This window comes from Pelmatolapia mariae, linkage group LG1 (genome assembly GCF_036321145.2).
Source record: "Pelmatolapia mariae isolate MD_Pm_ZW linkage group LG1, Pm_UMD_F_2, whole genome shotgun sequence".
Lineage (NCBI taxonomy): Eukaryota > Metazoa > Chordata > Actinopteri > Cichliformes > Cichlidae > Pelmatolapia > Pelmatolapia mariae.
Genome location: NC_086227.1, coordinates 11,784,056 through 11,805,480, shown reverse-complemented (window position 1 = coordinate 11,805,480; position 21,425 = coordinate 11,784,056). Strand labels below are relative to the sequence as shown.

Below are 21,425 nucleotides of genomic sequence, written 5' to 3'. Positions count from 1 at the left end.
TATTCTTCATTTAATTAAAAGTAAATAATTAAGTGTGAAAAGTGTTGTTTCTTGAGTCTTGTTTGGTTCCTGTATGCTACACCACATATTATTTGGCAGAGTGGCTCTTCCGAAACATTTTTCCAGGTTAATGGTTTATCCAGGGCTACTCGCTGGATCTGTGCAGTGATCTCTCCCCCTGCTGTCCCTGTAGCGGATGATCTGGCCCGAAAACCAGCTGCTGGAGCAGCAACATGTTTAAAAAAAGGTCCTTAGAGGGGTTTGAGTGTGGGCTGTATTGCATTCATTGTTTTATCTTGCTCCTGACTTACTTGGCCATGATTTATGGAAAGTAACATCCCTGTGGACAGTAATTCTCAGTACATACAGGTGATTGTTTCAAGAGTGATTTCCAAGAAATGCCTCAGGCCTCAACAGACTTCTGAGAACAGTGACTGCATAAAGAACTTCCGCTGTCGTTAGTGGGCCGAAGTTCACGCCCAAATCTGAGAATCTGGACATGTTTTCATCTTTTGGATTCACTTAAACACTCACTTGCATTGTCTTCTTCCGTCAGATCTCATGTACTTTGGAAAATCCATCCGCTGAGACAGAGAGACAGAAATAAAAGAAGAAGACAAGGAGTTAGATATGGGTTTTTTTTAGTGCTGTCAGCGTTAATCTTGTTAAAATGACGTTAACGCCATAACTGCATTAACACGGCAAATGTCCCTTAGCGAGTTAGCACGGATCGCCCTGTACGTGGAGCTGCACGGCGTCAGCACGGTTAGCTCGGTAACGCGTTAGCGCCATCCAGCCCCACTCACAGGGCGATCCGCGCTAACTCGCTAAGGGACATTTGCCGTGTTAATGCAGTTATGGCGTTAACGTCATTTTAACAAGATTAACGCTGACAGCACTAGTTTTGTTTTGGTTTTTTTTATTTCACAATAAGACTCACTGGGTCTTTAAGTTGTTGGGTTGTTGAACTTACTATGGGTGATGACACCTATAGTAAGTTCAAATGCTGGGAAGATTATGTTGACTTTAACTGACTTGATTGGGTGTTTTTTCTGCCACCCTGTGGTCAAACATCTGTTAATGCGGCTTTAAAGTGCTGCCAGTGAAAACTGTAATGTCCAAATCTGTCAAAAATCCCTCTCTGGCTTTTTTCTGGTCAGATCCAGAAATCATATTTGAAGATGTTTGTGGGAACAGTCATATTTGAATTGGGCTAACCTAGAAAAATCTCTCTCAATCAACTCTGACCTTGGCTGTTGAACTAATACTTAACTGAACCACTGATGTCACAGACAGAATCAGTTGAAAGAAGGCCCCAGAAGGCAACCTTGGAGGTCTCGATTTTGACAACATTATGATAGGTGATACATGCTGGGTATCCGCACGAGGCACGCACCCAACCTGAACCTTGAGAATGGTTGGCTCTTTAAGTCTGATCCCATAGGACTTGTTCCATTATAGCCTGAGGAGCCAGCCATATATCACACACAAGCAGATAATCCAGGGGTGATTGAGGTAATTGCTTGCAGTTGTGGTGGGGTGCCCTGAAAAGGTGAGGTAAGTGCAGCTTCTGTTCAATATTGATTTCAGGCTGCACTTCACAGCAGGACTCTGTGTGGCATATATGGTAAAAAGAATAGGATAGGATTTTCAAACCTAATTTTTCACACTCTGTTAAGTTCATGTCTGCTCCTCCTAACCCTAACACTCCCCTACAGACAGGGAGTTAAATATCCTCATGGCAGCTTTGGTAAGCAGTAAAACATGCTCGCAACCCCCTGGACTTGAAACACTGACAAAATAAGTCCAAGTCCTTAAACGCCACTGGCACACAGCCTCCATTCAGAGCACCAATAATTGCAGGTTCCTCTCTCTATCATTCGTCTTACAAGCTGACAGTGGGAGATTCTTGAGCTATGAGTTTTACCCACGATACTGAATAAAACAATTCATGTTATGAAACTTTTTATGTTTAGCTTTTTTTTTATGTTACATTGACTGCCAAACCTCTGTACAATTTTAATTTTACCACCAATATGGAAAGTGTTTCATTTCTATGATGGAGGAGGAATGTGTACTTTTATTTTGGTAGTCTGCATGAAGAATTGACTGCATGCTCACAATGTAAGCTGCTGTAACCCGTTTGTCCTTTAAAACAGTACAATCCCAGCAGGAAGCACAATCGCATGTCAGTGTAGGTTTGAGTGAAAGTCCACACCATCAGATCCAGACATGTGGACTATGTGGACCATGGAATATCACTTACCTTCACTCACCTAGTCTTGGTGTAATTTTAAGATGTATATCAGCAATGCTATGCGCACACACATCCACACAGGCAGTGCCACAGTAGGCAAGGGCTTAATTTCCTGACTTCAAAGAAGCAAGGCAGCCAGCAGCCTACTGAAAAGAAGTGATGAAGGAGGAATAAGTCCAATGAGCTTTTAAGCACCCTTAATGAAAGCAAGTCTTGATTCTTTTTTATTTTTTAAAGCTTTGGTTAAAGTGGTTTTGAGCGCACTCACTGGCTTGATTTGTGTGAACTGTGGCTGCTCTGTGTTGAAAAGGAAAGGGACTGTGATTGCAAACTTAGAGGAGGTGTCTGTTAGAATCATAGATGTGCGTTTCCCAGATTTTTAAATAGACAGCAGCTCACAGGATACGTGTCAAATCTAGAAATATAAACAAGTCAGCTTGGATTAATTCCATGGTGAGTTTGTCCAGGATTTCACAATCTCACATGGACCATTTGACTTTTGAAGATAGTGCATGCGTTGTACTGGAAAGATATACAGAACAGCTGTTTGCCTTTGCTAAGAGTTTTATTTTACTTTTTTAATTTATATGTTACTCTTGGTAAAACTGTTATTCTGTAAGTGTAAATTCTAACACGTGTTAGTTAACTTTATGCAATGAAGTGAAACATTTTTTTTCTTTGTACCCACACACAGTGGCCAACTTGGTTGCCTTCAAGTTGGTGGTGGTGAGGCCAAAAGCAGTAACCATGGACCACAGCTCCAACAGCATTAAGACCAGATTAATGGTTGCTAACCTTTTATCTAATGTACCACAGGATATTGTTCACTAGTAGGGCAAGAACTGAAGTGGGAGACAATCAGCTTGTTAATGGTAGTAAAAGAGAGCCTAGCCCAAAGGTGAAGCTATTGAATTAGTTGTTGATCCGTTTCTAACCTGATCTATAGCTGCTATTAAAAAAAGTAAAGGTAAAATTTTATTTATATAGCACCTTTCAGGATAAAAATCACAAAGTGCTTCACAGAAGCTAAAACATAAAATAAAAATCAACCAAAAGCAAAAGATGAGTTTTTAGCTGTTTTTTAAAAGCGACCACTGAGTCCACAGATCTCAAAGGGAGAGAGTTCCACAGTCTGGGGGCCACAGCTACAAAAGCTCTGTCGCCTTTTGTTTTCAGCCTCGTGTGTTGGACAACAAGCAAGCCCTGATCACATGACCTCAGAGCCCTACTGGGAATGTATGGATGTAAAAGTTCACTGATATATGTTGGTGCTTGTCCATGCAGAGCCCTGAAAGTCAAGGTGAAAACCTTAAAGTGGATTCTGAATTTAATAGGGAGCCAGTGCAGCTGAATCAGCAGGGGTGTGACATGGGAGTACTTGGAGGACTTGGTCAGAAGCTTTGCAGCAGCGTTCTGAACAACTTGCAACTTGCTAGCTGTATTTAGTGAGAGGAAAAATTACACTGTGGATTTAAGCAGCAAATATGCTTCCTCCAAAAGACATCTGGGCCCACAAACAGCTCAGAGTAGAGCTGGCTCCTTTTGGGTTTCTGGGCACCTGTCTAGAAAGCCTCCTGGACACCCGCTAAATGAGGTGTTTTGAGCACTGAAGAAACCCCTTGCTGGATCAGATTTATTTTAACAAGTAAAATGTGTCCGTAGCTGCAACTTTATTGCCTAATTGCTCGCACTCTGATTAATCTGAACTGACTGTGCTTTGACTACAAGCTCATGGCTAGGAGTTGGAAAGCTTCCACTTTGTCAATCCAGCAGCCTCAAAAGGTAGCACTTGGGAAAGTTTGCTAGCAACACTACTTAGATATGTTTAAGAAAACATTGTGTTTTGGGTTAAAATAAAATCTCTCCTCTATTTTCTGGGTCACCAGGGTCATGTGCACTGCTCCACTTTATTTAGGATGGGTTGCCAGTAAAGCACCAGAAGGAAATGAAGAATATATATATAACAAAGATACCGCATATTGATGAGCTTACATTTGTAAAACGCCATACAACAGTTTGGACCTGGCAGAAACTATGTCCCCTTTATTTAGAATACAGTTTAGCTTTGTGGAAACATAAACTCTTCGGGTCTCGACATGGAAATCTACCAGGTGACCACAGAGTGATTTCAGGAAAGCTAATGTACACAAAATCCGCCTTACTACATAAATTAGATCAGTCTACATTCTGCATTTGAACATGGTTCAAGTGAGAGCACATGAGGTAACATACCAACCCCGCAATTGCTTGCCACTGTTAATATACTTGTCAGTTTGTGGTTGTGCCATGATGATAGCATTTGTGGTGTCGAGTCTGAACGAAGCGCATTTAGTCTTGTAATGAGAAAAGGAAAGGTGGTGCTGCTGCTGATTTACACTATTTCCAAAGAATCTTTTGGAAATCAAGTTAACTCTAAAAGTTTGACCGGTTATTGTTTTTTTTTTATATATATATGTTCGGAAACTAGATGTGTGTATCTCCTTTTCACCTTAACACCTCAAATCTCCAAATGTATGCCATCATAAAAACCCACATTCAAAAGTCTTCTACTGAAAACTCGAGTTAAATCATTTCAAAAGCGTTTGTCAGGCCAAACTGAGCTGAATGAGTTTGTGAGAGACGGAGAATCCCTGCCCTGCTGTTTGTGTACCTCCTTCTTCTTCGACAGTCCCCTCCTACTTCCCCGAGATATAGGCAGCACTTTAACTCCGAGTCAATCAGAGTGGGATCCTTAACCGTGCGTGCCTCAGCCCACCACTTACACCCTCACAGCAGTCATCACTCGTACACCATCACACTGACACACGCTTGCACCGCAGACCATATGGAGTACTACAGCTTTCTCCTGCTTTGGATCTACAGCCAGCAGCTGGGTGAGTGAAAGGTGTTTATTGTTGTAAGTGTATATGTGTGCTTGTATCAGACTAATGTGTGGATCTAACCGCTTTTCCTCATGTAGCTTTAAAATAATAGAAATACAACGCTTATTTAATCGTACTGTGTCTCATTTGAGCAGCAGGAAACATTTCTAAAATAAAGAGGTTTTCTTTTTTTACTACATTAGATGACTTATTTTGTTAGTATTATGATATTTTATTTGCAAATCTGTGTGCTTTGTACTAAAACAGCGAGATTTGAGTATCTTCAGTGGATGAAAGGCTATTTGTGCACATGAGTATCAAGAAACAGCAAGGCAAAGGTCATTTGCTTTACTGAAAGATACGCTGTCTCTTAAAGGTCCACAAAGAAGCTCTGTGTCACACTGGAAGCAGGCATGTTCTTAAAACTCTTGCCATCTTTTCAGTGTCAACTTTACAGAGACTGGAGAACTGGTGGTGCTCAGCCAGAAATGTGGTCAATTACCAGTGTAATCACTTTAGCAGCACCACATCCAGAAAGGGTGAAAGAAACAGGATGACAGAGACGGAGTCAAATGCATCAAATGCATGTACTTTTCAAAGCCAAACCTTTATTATGATTATCGTCTAAAGTAATATACAGTCCCAGTGTTTAGTAAAGCTAATTAAATCAACCGCATCCTTTAAATGGCCTGTAGAAGCTTCAGTAACCGATGCAGGGCTGGAGATTTCTGTATGGTTACGTTTTGAGCTCAGTATAGTCACAATGCAGCCGCATTTCCTAAAATTGTGTGAGGAAACATTTCCATAAAATTCTGGGCAACTTGTCACTGTGGCTGTACATTATGTTTTGCCTGTTTTTTCCTCAACAGAAAGGCATTATTCACTTCTTTTCAAACTATTTGGAAGAGGAAACAAACTGGTCTTTAATTTACAAGTTTGGTAAATAATGTGAAACTGAAGAGTGGAGAAAAGGAAATGTCTATTGTAAATATTTGTATCAGTTTTGGAATTCATTGGAGCAAACCTTGGATTGACGCCACAGTAATAGAGACACTGACCTTGTAGCTGGAGTCTGCGGCAGAAGATGTGATGTAGTGGGAGATGTTTTGGAAAGCAAGCAAGAGGTTGTGGACTGCTGTGTGTGGCCTCACATGACTTTTGAATGAAGATAACTTTAAATACGTCTATTTGGTTTGGATATGAGGAACGTGAAACTTCTATATATGTATATAGGGTGTGAACTCCATCATGAGGCACATGTCCCTTAGTTCCACTCTGCCAGCAGAATATACAGTATGAACTGTTTATTTTTCTTTCTGTTTATTTGTGTGAAAAAATGACCTCATTTCAGTGTGTCCACATCCAAGAAACTGTAACAGGGTTTAATGGTTTGAAGACACATGTTGCCTATAATTAACAGCTAAATAATTAGTTTCAATTGCCCTGTGGACAAGACCTATAAGTCCTGCAGGCACCAGAGAGCTTTGTCACTTTGAACGACAATCTGCGTTAAGGAGCCTGATACCTACTTATCAATGAAAAGCCATTTCAATCCATCATATCTGTATTGAAAAGCTGCTCATGTTTTAGTTACAGTTAGTGATTGCTATACTGACCGATAGCAATTTATGCTCCACCTCCAGCGACAGAGATTTAGTCTGAATCCCTGTTGAGCCTTTTATCAACTCAGAAGGTTAACAGCCTAGCAGTGCCCAGTTGGCTCCTGTGTACTTGGAGCATCTGTTTTTACACACCCCATGCCTCCCACAGTATTTGCTTTGGCATAGATAACAGTGAAATAAGGCGCCAAAATCTTTGAAAGTATATTGTCAACTGTGAAGTACCATGAAGTGTATCTTTCCAGAGAAAACCATTGGATCACTGGAAATCCAGAATGTATCAATGGAAAATCATTGCATTCTGTTTCTTCTGATATTTACTTTTCTGCAAAGACCCGTATGTGCCAAAGATCTCGCTCCTGGTCATGTAACACCAGTTGGATGCTGTTTCCACACACACACACACACACATCAGAAGTGATTGTCAGGATAGATTTTTTTTTAAATCAGCGAAGAAGAGGAGACGTCACGGTGCTGTATCATGCGTGTGTGTGATATGAGGATGTGTCCAAGCCAGCAGTTTGCACAATTCATCCAAACTGCTGCTCTGTATCAGCGGGACTGCGGTGGAGCTCCAGCGGCTTGGTGTTGGGCCAAAAGCAGCAGCAGACTAATGTGAGTTACACCGGCAGCCACCGGCCTGAGGTTTATTTATCTGGGCAAAGAAACCGGTACACAGGAAACCCAGCAAGACTCTGACCTTACGTTAGAAGCTGCTAATATTACTGAGAATATTAAATTGCTTTGCCACTTTAGTGTCTTTAAATGGAAACTGGATGATCTCAGTTCTCATGCTCTTCCCTGACACTTCTCTCTCTGTTACAAGGACTGTGAGATTATTAGCTGTAACATTCCTTGCCCCATCTTCAGCCGAGATAAGGAGGATAATTGCTTGCATTGCTTAACCGCCAGCTGAAATCAGAACAGATAATATTCTGTTGTATTTTATAATTCCCCCCCCCCAAAAAAAAAAGAAAACTATGAAATGATGCAGCACAGCACCCATGCTACACATTCAAGAGATTCCTTCTGATTTATTCTCACACGGCTCCATCCCAGTGACTTAATTTCAACTTTGTTTGCTGAATATGTTTGTAGCTATATAGAAACTTTAAAGGGACGTTATGGGATAGGATGAAAGAAGAGCTGGTCGTGTGCACCATTCGTACCACAGGAAATGAGCAATGTGGCACATGTGTCAATATTTACTTGAAGAGTTTGCGTGGCAGAGACGGCCTTTCACTTTAAGAGAACTTTTCATGAAGCAGAACAGTCTACAGTGATGCCAATCAAATTATGAGATACTTGAGGTCACTTGACTGAAAAAAAATATGAATGACTTATTCATTGTATAGTTGGGAATCCAAACGTAGCTGTGGTAGAAGTGTGGTCTCAGTTTATTTATTTTTTTATGTTTATTTTTTTTAAACTGCCTGCAGTCCCCAAACTGTCAGTTTTGGCCACAGTTTACAGATGCTTGCTAGGGAGCCGGGAAAGCAAATATTTAGTTTCATGTGTGTTTAGACAGCCTATTAACATGCCTAAATATTCACTATCTAAGGAATGCAGACAAATTCACATTTCAGTAGAAGGGCCATTTGTCTTCGGACTCAACATCCAGGCTCTCCTCTACATCTCAAAGCACCAACAGAACGAAAATCTGCTCTGCTGTGTTAAGCAATGTCAAAGTGGTAATTTTGCAGTATTTATGATTTAAGAACAATGCAATATTTTTATAATATAGAACATCTTTATAAATTACAAGCAATTCAGTTGTCATTTAACCATTCTGACAATACTTGTGATGCTATTCTGCATCCTTTTAAATTTGGAGCAGTGGCAGAATATTGACCACTTAAATTGATGTCTTCAAAGTGGTATCTAACATAAAGTTTTCCCTAATTTGCTTTAATAAAAGAGTTCACTCATTAAAATGGTCCGTAAGCCAATAAAACAGCTTTATGAATCAGCAAACAGACTCCTGCCACACTTGCCACAGCTACGCTGAGGCTCTGGGTGACCAGTCATTTTTATATTTTGTTTCCAAACCAACACCTTGATACTTTAAAAAAAGGAATTTGAACACCTGAATACCCAACAGATCCATCTAACATCCCAAGAAGATCTCAGAGTTTTTGTTAAAGGTGATGAACAGAAAACACTTGTTGAGAGGTGTGTCAAAGAAATGTACACGATGTTAGACTGGTACATATACCATGTGATCAGCTGCTGGACATCCACATAAACAGATACATTGATGCAAGTGAAGAGAAAAGATTCCATGGACCTATTTTCTCAACCATTTAACAACTTCAGGATTGGCTGGGGTGCTGGAGCCTATCCCAGCTGGCACAGGGTGAAAGTACACCCAGGACAGGTCACCAGATCACTACAGGGCTAACACAAACAAGGCAGGCAACCATTCAAGCTCACATTCACACCTTTGGGCAATTTAAAATCACCAGTTAATGTAATTAGAGTGCAAATATTTGACAGTCAAATATTGAAATATTTTCATTATGGCAACATCAGATTAAAAATAGTGAATAAAACTGTGTGTGTTAAGTTACAGCAGCAGCAAGTTTTCTCTCCCTATCTTTCTCTGTGAGTCAGCTGTCTTGAATTTTGAACTGTAGTTTCTTATTGAGTAACTTTAATTGAACATGTGTCTAGCTTTGTTGCACATTCCTTCACTTGAATTTATCAAAGATTTCCCAGACAAAGAAAAAAACGTCTCACTTGACTCAATGTGACCCCAGAGTCTCATTGATGGGGAATGAACTGCGTGTGGTGGTTTTTTGCTTGAGTGTGAGAGACTTAATAAACCCTACAGTGTGAGGACAAGAGCCACAAAGTAAGAAGTACAGAGGTCTGCGGTGGTTAAAAGAAGAGACTTCTGAGCTCTCAGCTCAGCGTTGCAGCTCCAGCTGTGAGAAAACACTTTAATTTTAAGGAAACCTCTGTCTCATTAAGCACCAAGCGTGATTCAATTTCTCTCCTATGTCCCCCTCTTTAGGCGACGGTTTTTCCCTGAAACGTGACTCAGTGTAGTTTTGGATTGAGGATATCACTAACATGTAGTGCAAAGGTAAAAGTGAGTCCTGAACTTACAGTAGCTGAAATATTAATAGAGCAAAAAAACAGAGCAGGGACTCTTCAGTATAAAGTATAGCAGTTAGCGGAACAGAGTTAGGCAGCAAATTATGCAGAAGATGGATGAAGCGAGGGAGATGAATTGAGAGGAAAGCAGAGCTGCATTACAGTTACGTTTTTTCCCTTCTTTGTTGCCAAAAGTAACGTTTCGTCACCTCCACAAAGATCCTCCTCTTTCATGGAAATTTGAAGGCCAAATCTTGCTGTCAGCATTAATAAAATATAATGGGTTAAGTTAGTGACATGCAAAATCTTAAAAAATGCCATTGGTGGTTTGTGCTTTTGCAGAAGACGTTTTTATAAGATGCCTAAAATGTGAGAAAAACTTAAGTGCACATGTATTCTTCCTGCCCTCTGACTGCATCAGAGTATATTTCACCGGCTATTAATTATAATATCAATTTCAATTGATTCTCTTCTTTTTGTCGTCTTCTACTTCGCCTTAGACTGACATACTGGGATGAAGTAAACAACCTTGATGTCTGTCAAGTATGCCCAATGGAAGTAAAAAAAATGTGCTATGTTGGTGGCCATGTTGACACACGTTTAACCAAAACTCCTCCGGGTCTGCAGATGTCTAATGGAAAAGTGTCAGTCAAACATGACAGACAGCTTAGTTTATCTGAATAATATTTGTTTCGTTAGGAGGGAAGTCTGTGTTTAGGCTGGAGCAGGAGACTTGGGATTATTTTGAGGATGAGTAAGGAGGACTTTGCCGCACTTTGTTGTATTCAGGCCAGATGCTGAGGTTCAGCACAAACATTTACCACACAATCTAGATGTTCTATTTGGATTAAACTAATGCCATTGGAGATGGTATTTAAAGTCCTGCTTATATCACTGCTGACAAGACTTGTATTTTCTTTTCCAAAGGGTTCCACGACTGCTTTAACATCGACACAAAGAAATACAGGATCATTAAAGGCCCTAAACAAGCACAGTTTGGATACACTGTTCAGCAACATGTGGCTGCTGGAGGAGAAAAATGGTAAGGACTCATGTTATTTATGCATGGCGTCTTTGCAAAATATTACAGCTTTTTCATGTTAAATTCTCTTTACTGATGTTTTGTAGCTTGGCAAATATTATATTCTTTCAAATCAAGCTGTTGCTGAGTGATGGCGAGCCACTCACAGCCAATGATCTCAAGTTTAGTCCATGTGTTAGGAGGCCTGGCTTTTTTTGTGTGTGATATACATCTTCATCCAGTGGAAATCTCATATATTGACATTATGATGGTTTCTGCTGGTGCAATGGCTACTTTTATTGCATTGCAGAATTTTTACTGTCTTTATTTTATTTAAAAATATCAGTATCTCTTACTGTAATGCATATTTTTAGCCTGGTATAAAACTGTCAAACTTCACCTTAGTGATCAGTTGCTAAGATTAAGAGGTCAAGGAAATAATGACTGTAAAATACTTGCTGACAAGATGTGGAGCTGAGAGACAGCTGACTTGGCAAAGATGTTGGGATGTCTCTATTTTTTCCCTGTGTAAGCTAGTGATCTACTGTACCTCTCTTGTGGTGGTTTCCTCCTAGTAATTTGTGCTTGCAAATCAAGCTGTAGCTCTGAACCGAATACCTCACATTCATCATATTACCTCATAGCACAAACTCCTGATGCGCACTAGGCCAACTGGCACCACGTGGTGGCCAGAATTACTTTCTGGCATTTCCAAAATATCTTTTAGCCAGCATTGTGCTGGCACCGTGCCATGCTCAGGTTTTGCTTCTGTGTATGTGTGTGTGCAAAAACCATTAGTTCTGTTTATGTAGATATATAATTATATGTCCTTTAAAAAAAACTTGACTTCAGTTGCTTCCAGAGTCCTTCACCAGAAAATAACGAGTGTGACGAATTTTATGAAATGCTTTCCATAACCTCCCTTTCAGCTTTCTGACAGTAACCTCCTGCAGTTGTTTAAATGATGACAGCAGAAACTGTGCAACATTGTAATAGTGAGACCACATTTTTTATGTTGACCTATAGAGCTTTACATGTTTAACATTATACGTTATAATTCTTATTAATTCTTATAATGAACTCCCTTATTATGCTTTTTGTGTCCACACCAAGTGGATGTATTCTCTCCCACAGAATACACTGATGTTTTGGAGTTCATGCTTTTCTTACATGACGTATCTTCACTGCAGCCTTTCTCTAAAGTATTTCTGAAAATGTGCTCTCTAAATATACCCCATTATTAAATATACCCCAATTATTAAAGCATATAAACCTATTCTAACAGGATTTGAAAGTCTAAATACGAACCTAAAAATGAACTAAATCTCTGCACTTATTTATTTGAAACATGATTATTTATAGGGTCATGGTCTTTTTTCCCTCCTGTTGGTTCTGTCTAGGCAAACATTGTCTTGCCCCACATATACTTTACATTGGAGCGGCATCACACACATAAAATGACTGCTTTGCACCCTTGAAACTGTTTTTCCTTTTTTCTGTGTGTGTGTGTGTGTGTGTTGGATGCTCAGCATTCACCTATTCGTTCAGTCATTCATTCATTTTGCCTTGTTGTAGTACAGCTGTCGGCCACAAGGCTTAAATGGCAAAACAGCTGACTAGTAGGTCATGTCCTGCTCTTCCTAGTATCAACATGCCCACACTTCAGAGACATTTACCGGATTAATCAGAACCTAATCTCATTACTGTTGCAGTACAATGCATTAGGAAATTGTTTCCAGTTAGCTCAGTCAAAGAGCAGAATTGAATTTAAATACCTGCGTTTTTATTTGATGGTGATACAATGGTGTATTTTTAGTGTAGTTTATAGTGTTTCTCTTAGCAAAGTTATTCATCTTCTATGGCAGCCCGGCATGTGAAGCCTTTAGTGTTGTACATGCATGGTTCATATAAAGCAGTTTTACAATATTCCAGGTGGAAACAAAACTACCATCTTCTGCTTCCTGGTAAAATCACAACTCAGCAACTCAGCAAAGCTAGAAGCTAACAGAGAGCTTTGGACTGTATGTGTCCAATCAATGGATCTGCTCATCATTATTATTATTATTAGCAGTAGTCACAGTAATAGTAGTAGAAACTAAATACCATTCCCAATTTGGTGTGCAGATTTCTATAGAAATGGTTCTCAGTGATTTAGTGAAGTTACTGTAACAATACTGTTTCTGTGTATTGGCTACTGTCTGTCTAAAAAACGCTGTGACCTGCAACTTACTAAAGATATTATGCTGAAAAGCCAACTTGTTTAGCAACCATGTCAGTCAATCACGTCTACCCCGAAATGAAAAGGTCCGATGAGACTGACACATGTGGAATAAAGGTCAACAGATCTGTCTGTAAATGTCTGAGAACGATGTGCAAACAGTGTGTAAACCACATACAGCAAAATAGAGTTGAGGGGATTGGTATTTTGTCACTGTTAGGTGTTCGTGCATCTAATATAACACATATGATAAATAGAAATTGGTGAAAAGTGTGCAGATTTCAGTAGTTGTCTTTTCAGTGATTTGGTAAAGTTACTGTAACAATACTGTTTCTGTGTATTAGCTACTCAGTCTACTGCCTGGCTGAAAATGCTGTGGCCTGCAGCAGTAAGTGTTCCAGTTGTTTTACTCAGTTATGACTTGTCTGTCTGTTCACCAGACATCTTACACATCCTGTTGAATTTCAGTTTTTAAAGACTGTTTAGTCAGAGCAGCAAGAGTTGGTGTGTGATCAAACAGCTGTGCACTTATGCAAGACTGTCTGTGTATATTTGTATGTGTATGTGGGAGTGTGTGCACAGTACATAGTCTGACAGCTCTCAGCTGGATGCAGGAATGTCGCATGAGCTGTGGCCAATGTAAAAATACCACTTTAATGAGAGCTACAGATCATTAAAACAAGTTTAGATTATGTTATCATTTTATCCACACTGACTTGCATATATGAGTTCCTAGTTCCTCTATGCAGTTGCTACACATCTGTAGGGTGACTTCTGGAGTTTACCTCCACTGAATAAATTTGACTAAATCCTTGTCATATCTACTACAGTATATTGTCACTGATGCCGTTTTCCCTATCTCTGGGTTCCATGTATGTATAATGTTCAGAATGAACTGCTGATTGCACGGACCTGAAATCATGTGAAATTGCTTTTATTCAGTATATTTAACATTTAAATAAGTCAATTAAATAAACTACACACATTCTGTAAATTGCAATGGATTGTTCCAGATCATTTATGCTTTTTAGGCTTCCAGTTTCCCTTCAACTGGTTTCATGTCAACTAAGCTTCCAGGAGAACTAGAACTTTTACACTTACTGACAGGGCCCGTGAGCTTGTGCGCCAATCTATAGCGCAGTCAACTTTTCCAGACCTGTCTGAATTCTCATTCCCTCAGCTGTGAATGTTTGGATAGGAACAGGATCACAGCTGGAAAGTGACTCTGTGAAAAAAAAGCCTTTTATGACCAAAACCTGAAGTTAGACACAAATGCAGCTGTATTTAAAAGGCTGTACTTGAGTACCAAAATAGAATAGTAGACAAAGATATCTGCTGTTTCTTTGCATTTAGGTAGGTTATTATCACAGCTGATAGCAAAGCTGGTATTTTCTTCAGCTTGTGAGTCTTTGTGTGCGTGTCAGTTCCATTCTGTTTGTGCAAAATCACAACAACCCTCATCTCAGGGTGCTTTATATTGTAAGGTAATGACCCGACAATAATACGGAGAAAAGCTCAACAGTCACAAATCACTGAAAACAGGTAGGCAGCTGGTGACAGTGGGAATGAAAAACTCCCGTTTAACAGGAACAAACCTCCAGCAGAACTAGGTCACAGAGGGCCGGCCATCTGGTGTGACTGATTAGGGGTGAGGGAGACAGGCCAAAAGACATGCATTACTTACAGAGCTTTGGTCAAGGCTTTGTTAGCAAAATCTTAATTTGGTAGGTACCATTCAGTGTCATTTAATGTTGTGAAAGGGTAAATTTGTACTGTCTTTTCTAAATCCTTTGGATCCAATGACTCAACTAAGCAGTGAGTAAAAAGGAAAACCAAAGAAAGTTGAAAAGGATAAAGAAGTGAAACAGCAAACAACAACAAAGCAATGAAAAAAAGTTCAAAAGTGACACAGGATTCAAACAGCACTCTCCTGGTCAACAGTCTTGTGAATTATGTCGCTTTAACCACATCCTATGTGTTATTCTTTCAGACATGAGTGTTTGCCCTTAGTGTCCACTAATATTACCTTGTTCCCAAATGGCTTTGGCAAAACTGCAGTTGGAATGACAGCTAGTTGGGAACTGTTACAAAGGCACTTTTAAGAACTTTGGCAGGCCTCTCTGTCTGTCTGTAGACAGATTTTGCCAACAGATTTTGTCATAACCATAGAAAATAAAGCCACAAAACTTGTCGTCTATAGTCAAGATCAAAATGAAGGCTGGTTTCAAAAATAATCTCCAGTATTTAAGGGGCTTTAACCATTGGAGTTATTAAAATGTGCAAAAGTTGCAAAAAAGTCCTTTTGAGTTTTAAGGTTGTTTTATTGCCAAGTGTTTGCTGTAAAGGACATTATTTTGCCCAACAACATTTATTGAGGTCTGTGCATTACTGCTGATGGAGCTACAGAGGAAAGGGCATGTACCATTTCTCCACATGTCTGCTCAACAGGGTGATTTAAACACCCTGCCACAGCAGGCACTCATTGGGTTACTGAAATGAGGCCACATTACCTCCAGTTGGCAAAGAGCTTAAGTCTTTGAATCTGATGGGATGCACGGACCTGCATACTTGTGCCATACACTGCAGAGGCCCCCCACTGTCTGTTCTGCTGTTTATTTTACTGTAGTTATATCAGGTCTGCTCTTTTGAGACCTGACATCTACTCCTCAGCTCAGTTAGAAGTTGCACACCAAACATAACTACAGAGTGTCTGTGAAGGCTTTCACCTCTGCTTTAAGTAGTGCTTCTTTTATTTCACTTGGTTAAGAAGAGAAGGTTATAGAAGAGAATTCAGTGTACTCACTTTTGATTCAGGCACTAAAAGAACACTATGTTATTACAACTGTTAAAGGTCCATGCTATGATACTTTTTGGCTTTTTACTTGTTGGCAACTGATGGATTTAGCCACATGAAAAGTACAAATAAAGAAAATAAAAATAGTGGCAGTAGATGGGTCATTTTAGCTGTTGCTAGGTGATTGTTAGGCATTTAATCCTAAACGAGATGGTATTGTCATGAAGTCAAAAAAATATTTCAGGTTGGGTATCAGACGCCACCTCTCTGGGGACATCTCAGGCCCTCCAAGGTATGGAGGCCTATCTCCCCCCACCGCTCCCCCTGCCAGTGGCAGACGCCCTCAGACATCGGTGCGTTGGTGGTTCTTTGTGTCCGGGGATGGGCGTCCAGGTACACACCGGCTCACTCCTTGGTGGCTGCTTGTCGGGGCCTGGAGCCTGGGGCTTGCTCGGGCCACTTCGGGGGTGGGGTGCCCTCAGCCTCTCGGCCTGGGGCTCGGTCACTCAGGCACAGCAGGCTGCCGGCGGAGCTCACGGGCACGTCACTGCAACCCCCCCTGGCTTCTGCTCCGCGGTTGCTGAATGACCCCTCATCTGGGACTCTCCTCAGCTCTTTCTGGGATAGTGGCGCGGCTGCCCCTCTGTTGGTCTTCCTTGGTCTCTTGTGTTCTGGGCGCCTCTGGATGTCTGGAGTCTTGATCTCCTCCATACCTGCTTCAGGCCCTGGAGGACGGGGCTGTGGCCCCCCACACCCTCTAGCAGATCATTACATGAAGGAACCTTTTAAAAACAAGCACGTTCATGCTCACAGGTGTACACACGTGTGCTCTCACACACAAACTACACCCTTTTTGGCTCCTACCTCAAAGCACACTGTGCGCTGTCGATCTTACGTGCTGCACAATAATGTTTAATATTAAGTATTTAGTGTTATATTCCCATATATCATCGTGATGTTGTTTATTCTATTACTCTCGTTTTCTTCTGCTTGTTTTCTTTTTTCTTTCTCAACAGGTGATCCAGGTGATTGATATATGTATTTTTTGTCTGCTTATTTTGTTGGTTTTTGTTTTTTGCCCTTTATCCCCGTCCCTCTTCCCCGCTGTTTTTCTTTCCCTCTTTCTTTCTCCCTTTTCTTTTCCTCATTCAAGTCTGTCCCGTATCTAGCAAGTGAAAATAAAAAATAAAATAAACAATAAAAGGTGAATCAAATAGACCATTACGGCAAGGCTGGGATGGTCCATTTGGTAAAGTAAATTCGTTGGGCATCTTTCTTCGCCTTTAGACAATAATTCTGATGGCAAAAGAACCAAACGGGACAGGCCAAAAAAATATATATATTTCAGGTGCATAAAGGTTAAAAACAGATGATTTTAGCCAATTGGTACGTAGTCGCCAGGCAGTCTTATTGCGTCATAATATGCAACGCATAATGCAGCAATTATATATATATATATATATATATATATATATATATATATAATAATTCAAAAATCGATTAGATGTTGTTGTTGTGATGCTTTCATAAGGTGTTGTAGATTCAAAAATGTTAATAAGAGGTCATTTTAACATGATATTTTGTTGCTAGGCTGCATGATGATGTCATGATATGTGATCAGGGCTGAACTGGGACAAAAAATTGGCCCGGGCATTTTGACTAGAGACCGGCCCACCAGGTATTATAGGAAAAGCCATAAAGCCTTTGAATGAAAACGAACGCTGTTGTGACGGTGATGTACACTGTCTTGTTGGTATATGTATGATGTCTATAGTTTTTTTATCAGATAAAAACTTTGGTTGTAAGATTCAGATAATTATTTAATAAAAGCTAGATATTTTAAATGAGAATAAGAAAGAAAAGTATTTCTTTGTGCCCCCCTTTCCCTGTTAATGTCCTACCTGGCCCCCTGGCAAAACTTTGCTAGACCCGCCCCTGCACAGTTACCAGCTGTAAGCTAAGTAGAAAAGGATCCTGGTGTTATTTGTCTCTCAGAAACAGTTCATAACTTCCCTTCAACTCATTCATGTGACCTAAAAGGTAAACCTGTTTCTCCATCACCTGTTCAGCAATGATGATTCAGTAAGGACATCTCCTGGTTTCATCTTCATGTTTCCCTCTCACCACATATCCAAACCAATATCAGGACCAGCAGCTTTTACAGCTGTGGCTCCAGCAAACATCAGCTGATACTAGAAATTAATATTAAATAAATTCTAACAACAGCTGATCAAGCTTAAACGTGCTGCTCTTGTTTAACGTGACATCCGCTGGTTTCTTCTTTCTGGCACAAAGTGGGAGATAAACAAACAAGAGAGACGGGACTTGCGACAGAAAAGCCAATCAGCTGATCATTGATCAGTTTCATGATTGAAGTAGCAACAGGAGAGGGAGGGGGAGAGAATGAGCGAAGAAGAGGCAGCTGTGCAGCGTAACGACAGAATAACTCCAGCTTTGTGTTTTTTTCCATTCTAGTTGAAGTACAGGACAAACTGCGTTCCTTCTCAGCTCAATAAGAAACATGTAATATTTTCTCTGAATACGGGACGATTCCGTTTTTTACGGGACAGTTGGCAACTCTACTAACTAACCTTATGAACAAAATAAAGTTCACTATCAGTAACATCATAGCACCACCCAGCTGTATAGAAACTCCGTCATGCTAGCTAGCACCAGTACGAGTTATTGTAACTGACTGTAAAAAGTCAGCACAACGAAAATAAACTACACCTAAACTTGGTTTATATCTGACCCAAATAGACTGCAGGTCATATCTTCTTACCTGAAGTTCAGTTCACCTGACACTCGGACCGGCGGCCGCCTCGGGTCTCTCCTCCTCCTGCCTCTCCTTGCCGTCATCCACCTGCTGGCCTCTGTGAAAGCTCCGCCATAGAAACCACCACCAAATAGGGTTGCCAACCGTCCCTTGAAAAACGGAATCGTTCCGTATTTAGAAACAAAAGTATTGAGCTGAAAAGGGACGCACTTTGTCAAATGGTTAAAAAAATAATTTCACACACAAAAAAAAGAGCTAAGAAATTCCCCACACTGGGAAGGGTGAAAACAATCGGGTCGCCCAGCCCTGGCCATGAGGCGGCCCTTATTTATTTTTCAGGGAGTTGGCAACCCTACCACCAAACAACTGAGTTATTTTTACACATTGGCCAGCGTCTGGTCAATCCACCAGCTTTCATTGTTTATACCGTTACAACAAAACAAACAAACAAACAAACAAAAAAACACCCATCGGCCCATAAAAACGAAAAATCACCATCGGCCCACCGGACAAATGCCCAGTATGCCCGATGGCCAGTCCAGCTCTGTATGTGATGGATAAAGACCTTCAGGGTGAAGATGAAGATGAAGCTATGTGCCAAATTTGGTTGCTCTGTTTCTTATAGTTTAAGTAGAATTAAACTTCAGCATGACCCAGAATGAGTGACTGAGCCTATAGACTCAGCAGGAAAGTGTTTATAAAAGGTCAAGTCCTAAAGCTGTTTTCCTGTAGACATCTATAGGACTGGAAGTCTTTTTGAAGTCACAGCTTTTGCAATCGGGTGGCCTTCAGATAGAATCCAGGTTTAAGGCACTTCCACATTAGCTTAATTTTTCTGAACCAGAAGAAACACAGATATTTTTTACTGTCTATAGTTGTTATATATGTGTTATCAAACTTAATTTCTGTATATAATATTGCAGAATGTATCTGTTATGTGACTAGGAACAAAAACACCCAAAATAAAGAACAGAAATAGCGTATCACTCCCTATTTATAGTCCATTAACACCAAGGTGTTTAGTTGAAAATTAAGCTATTGGAGAAGTTGGATATTTTTATCATGGCGCTACAGAGTGAAAGGCTCAGAAAAAAATTGCATTTGATCATGAGGGCAAAATTTAAATGTTCAGTTTTCACAAATGTCAACCACATGTTTCCAGAGGAAAAGTTACCACCAAATCCATTACGATTCATCATCTGGGAACCATAGTGTCTGCAGACAAATTTGTAGCAGTTTTCAGATATTTAGATCCAGTTATATGTTTTGAGGTTTTTTTGACTTTACATTGTCAGGGAATGACAAATGCCTGTAAAACAAACATGTCACCATCTGATCATCTGAATCCCCAAACCACAATAGTGCCAAGTAAATATAACAATAGCTTATTGAACAACTGAAACCTGGACCTGGACCTGCTGGTTATGCTAAGACAAGTCCTCACAAACGTCAACAAAGTTTGGTGGAGACCATAAATGTCTGAGCCAAATGTCATCCAGTCTAATCCATTCAGTAACTGTTGAGATAATCCATTCTGGTGGAAAAAGGTGGATGTGGATGTTCACTCCCTCTCAGTACTTGAGGACAGTAAATAAAAAAAAAACTATTAAGAGCTTGTTAATGTCTCATAATCCTCTGATTACTGCTACCGTCAACTCAATGCTCCCAGGCAGAGCAGACATGGGAAAAATAATTATGTGACCATAACAATCCCCTCAATTAATGAGGCAGCACTAACAAAAGGAAACATATCCTGTTAATACCGATGGACAGAATGTGATGAGCAAGCGTGACAATGGAGTAGCACACTCATGTTTGGGGCATGGATGTGGTTTCACAGCAAATACATCTCCAGCTTCCAAATATGAAAAAAATGACCACATTAATGACAGGCTGGGCTTGGGGATGGCACTTCCTCAAACCCCCAAATCCTGTATTCATTGGTAACCATGGTAGAAAAGGTCCATGTGTTCATTTTGGGTTAAATAGTTTCTTTCATCGTCATTAGCATTCTTGCTGTGATGATGAACCAAAGCTAGCGTTTGACCATAATGAGCTCCTGAACATGATTATTTGAACAGCTTCTGGTGAAATTCAGAAGTCCTAAGGCAGGCATCCAAGTCAAAGGCAACAATGGTCCCTTTTCATCAAGGTAGATGTATCCTGACCTGAACTTAAGCTGCTGTGTCTCCACTGGCCAAGGGATAGCAATATCCAAAGTAATAATCGTGATATTAATAGCTATGAAAATATGAGCACTGCTGGAGCCACTGTGGTAAAATGACTTCCAGAGTCTGTGAGACTTTTAAAGTTGGCTTCAGGAGCAATAACACTGAAGCTTGCTCCCATATGATGTCCTCTTTGATGTGCAGTGATGGACTGTTACAACAACATTTCCCCTTGTCTGCAGTTGCTGCTGTAAAATGTCAAATCACAGCTGGTGCTAAGTTTTTGGTGATTGTGCCCTGATTGTACAATGTGGCTACAGTGAATCTACAGCTGCCCAAGAAGTACTTTCCCAACTAAAGCTCACAATCAAACATTCCCACCACAAAGTCCGGTTCAGCTTGGGAACTTTGCTGTCAATACAGTCCACTAAGTTAATACAGAAGAATTGTGTTAATCGGGAGCTAGCTTCCCAGGTGAACAAATACGAATAAAAAGGAAAAACACAAAATGTAACCATTACTTTTCATTTCTCCAAAGGACAAACATTGGGTACGTTTTATATATTTTATACAGGTTATGTAGGAATACTTGCAGGATTTCACTTTTTTTTC

General features: G+C 40.3%; 1 protein-coding gene across 1 annotated transcript in view; it reads left to right on the top strand.

Annotated features, from left to right (window-relative positions):
- Nucleotides 1–4,995: 4,995 nt before the first annotated feature.
- The window catches only part of itga11a (integrin, alpha 11a), a 54,850-nt gene continuing 38,420 nt past the window's right edge, over nucleotides 4,996–21,425 (top strand). Inside the window, exons 1-2 of the mRNA XM_063483894.1 lie at nucleotides 4,996–5,130; nucleotides 10,764–10,878. Coding sequence (XP_063339964.1) covers nucleotides 5,082–5,130; nucleotides 10,764–10,878 — 164 coding nt within the window. The 5' untranslated portion in view covers nucleotides 4,996–5,081. The remainder of the gene's footprint in view (nucleotides 5,131–10,763; nucleotides 10,879–21,425) is intronic.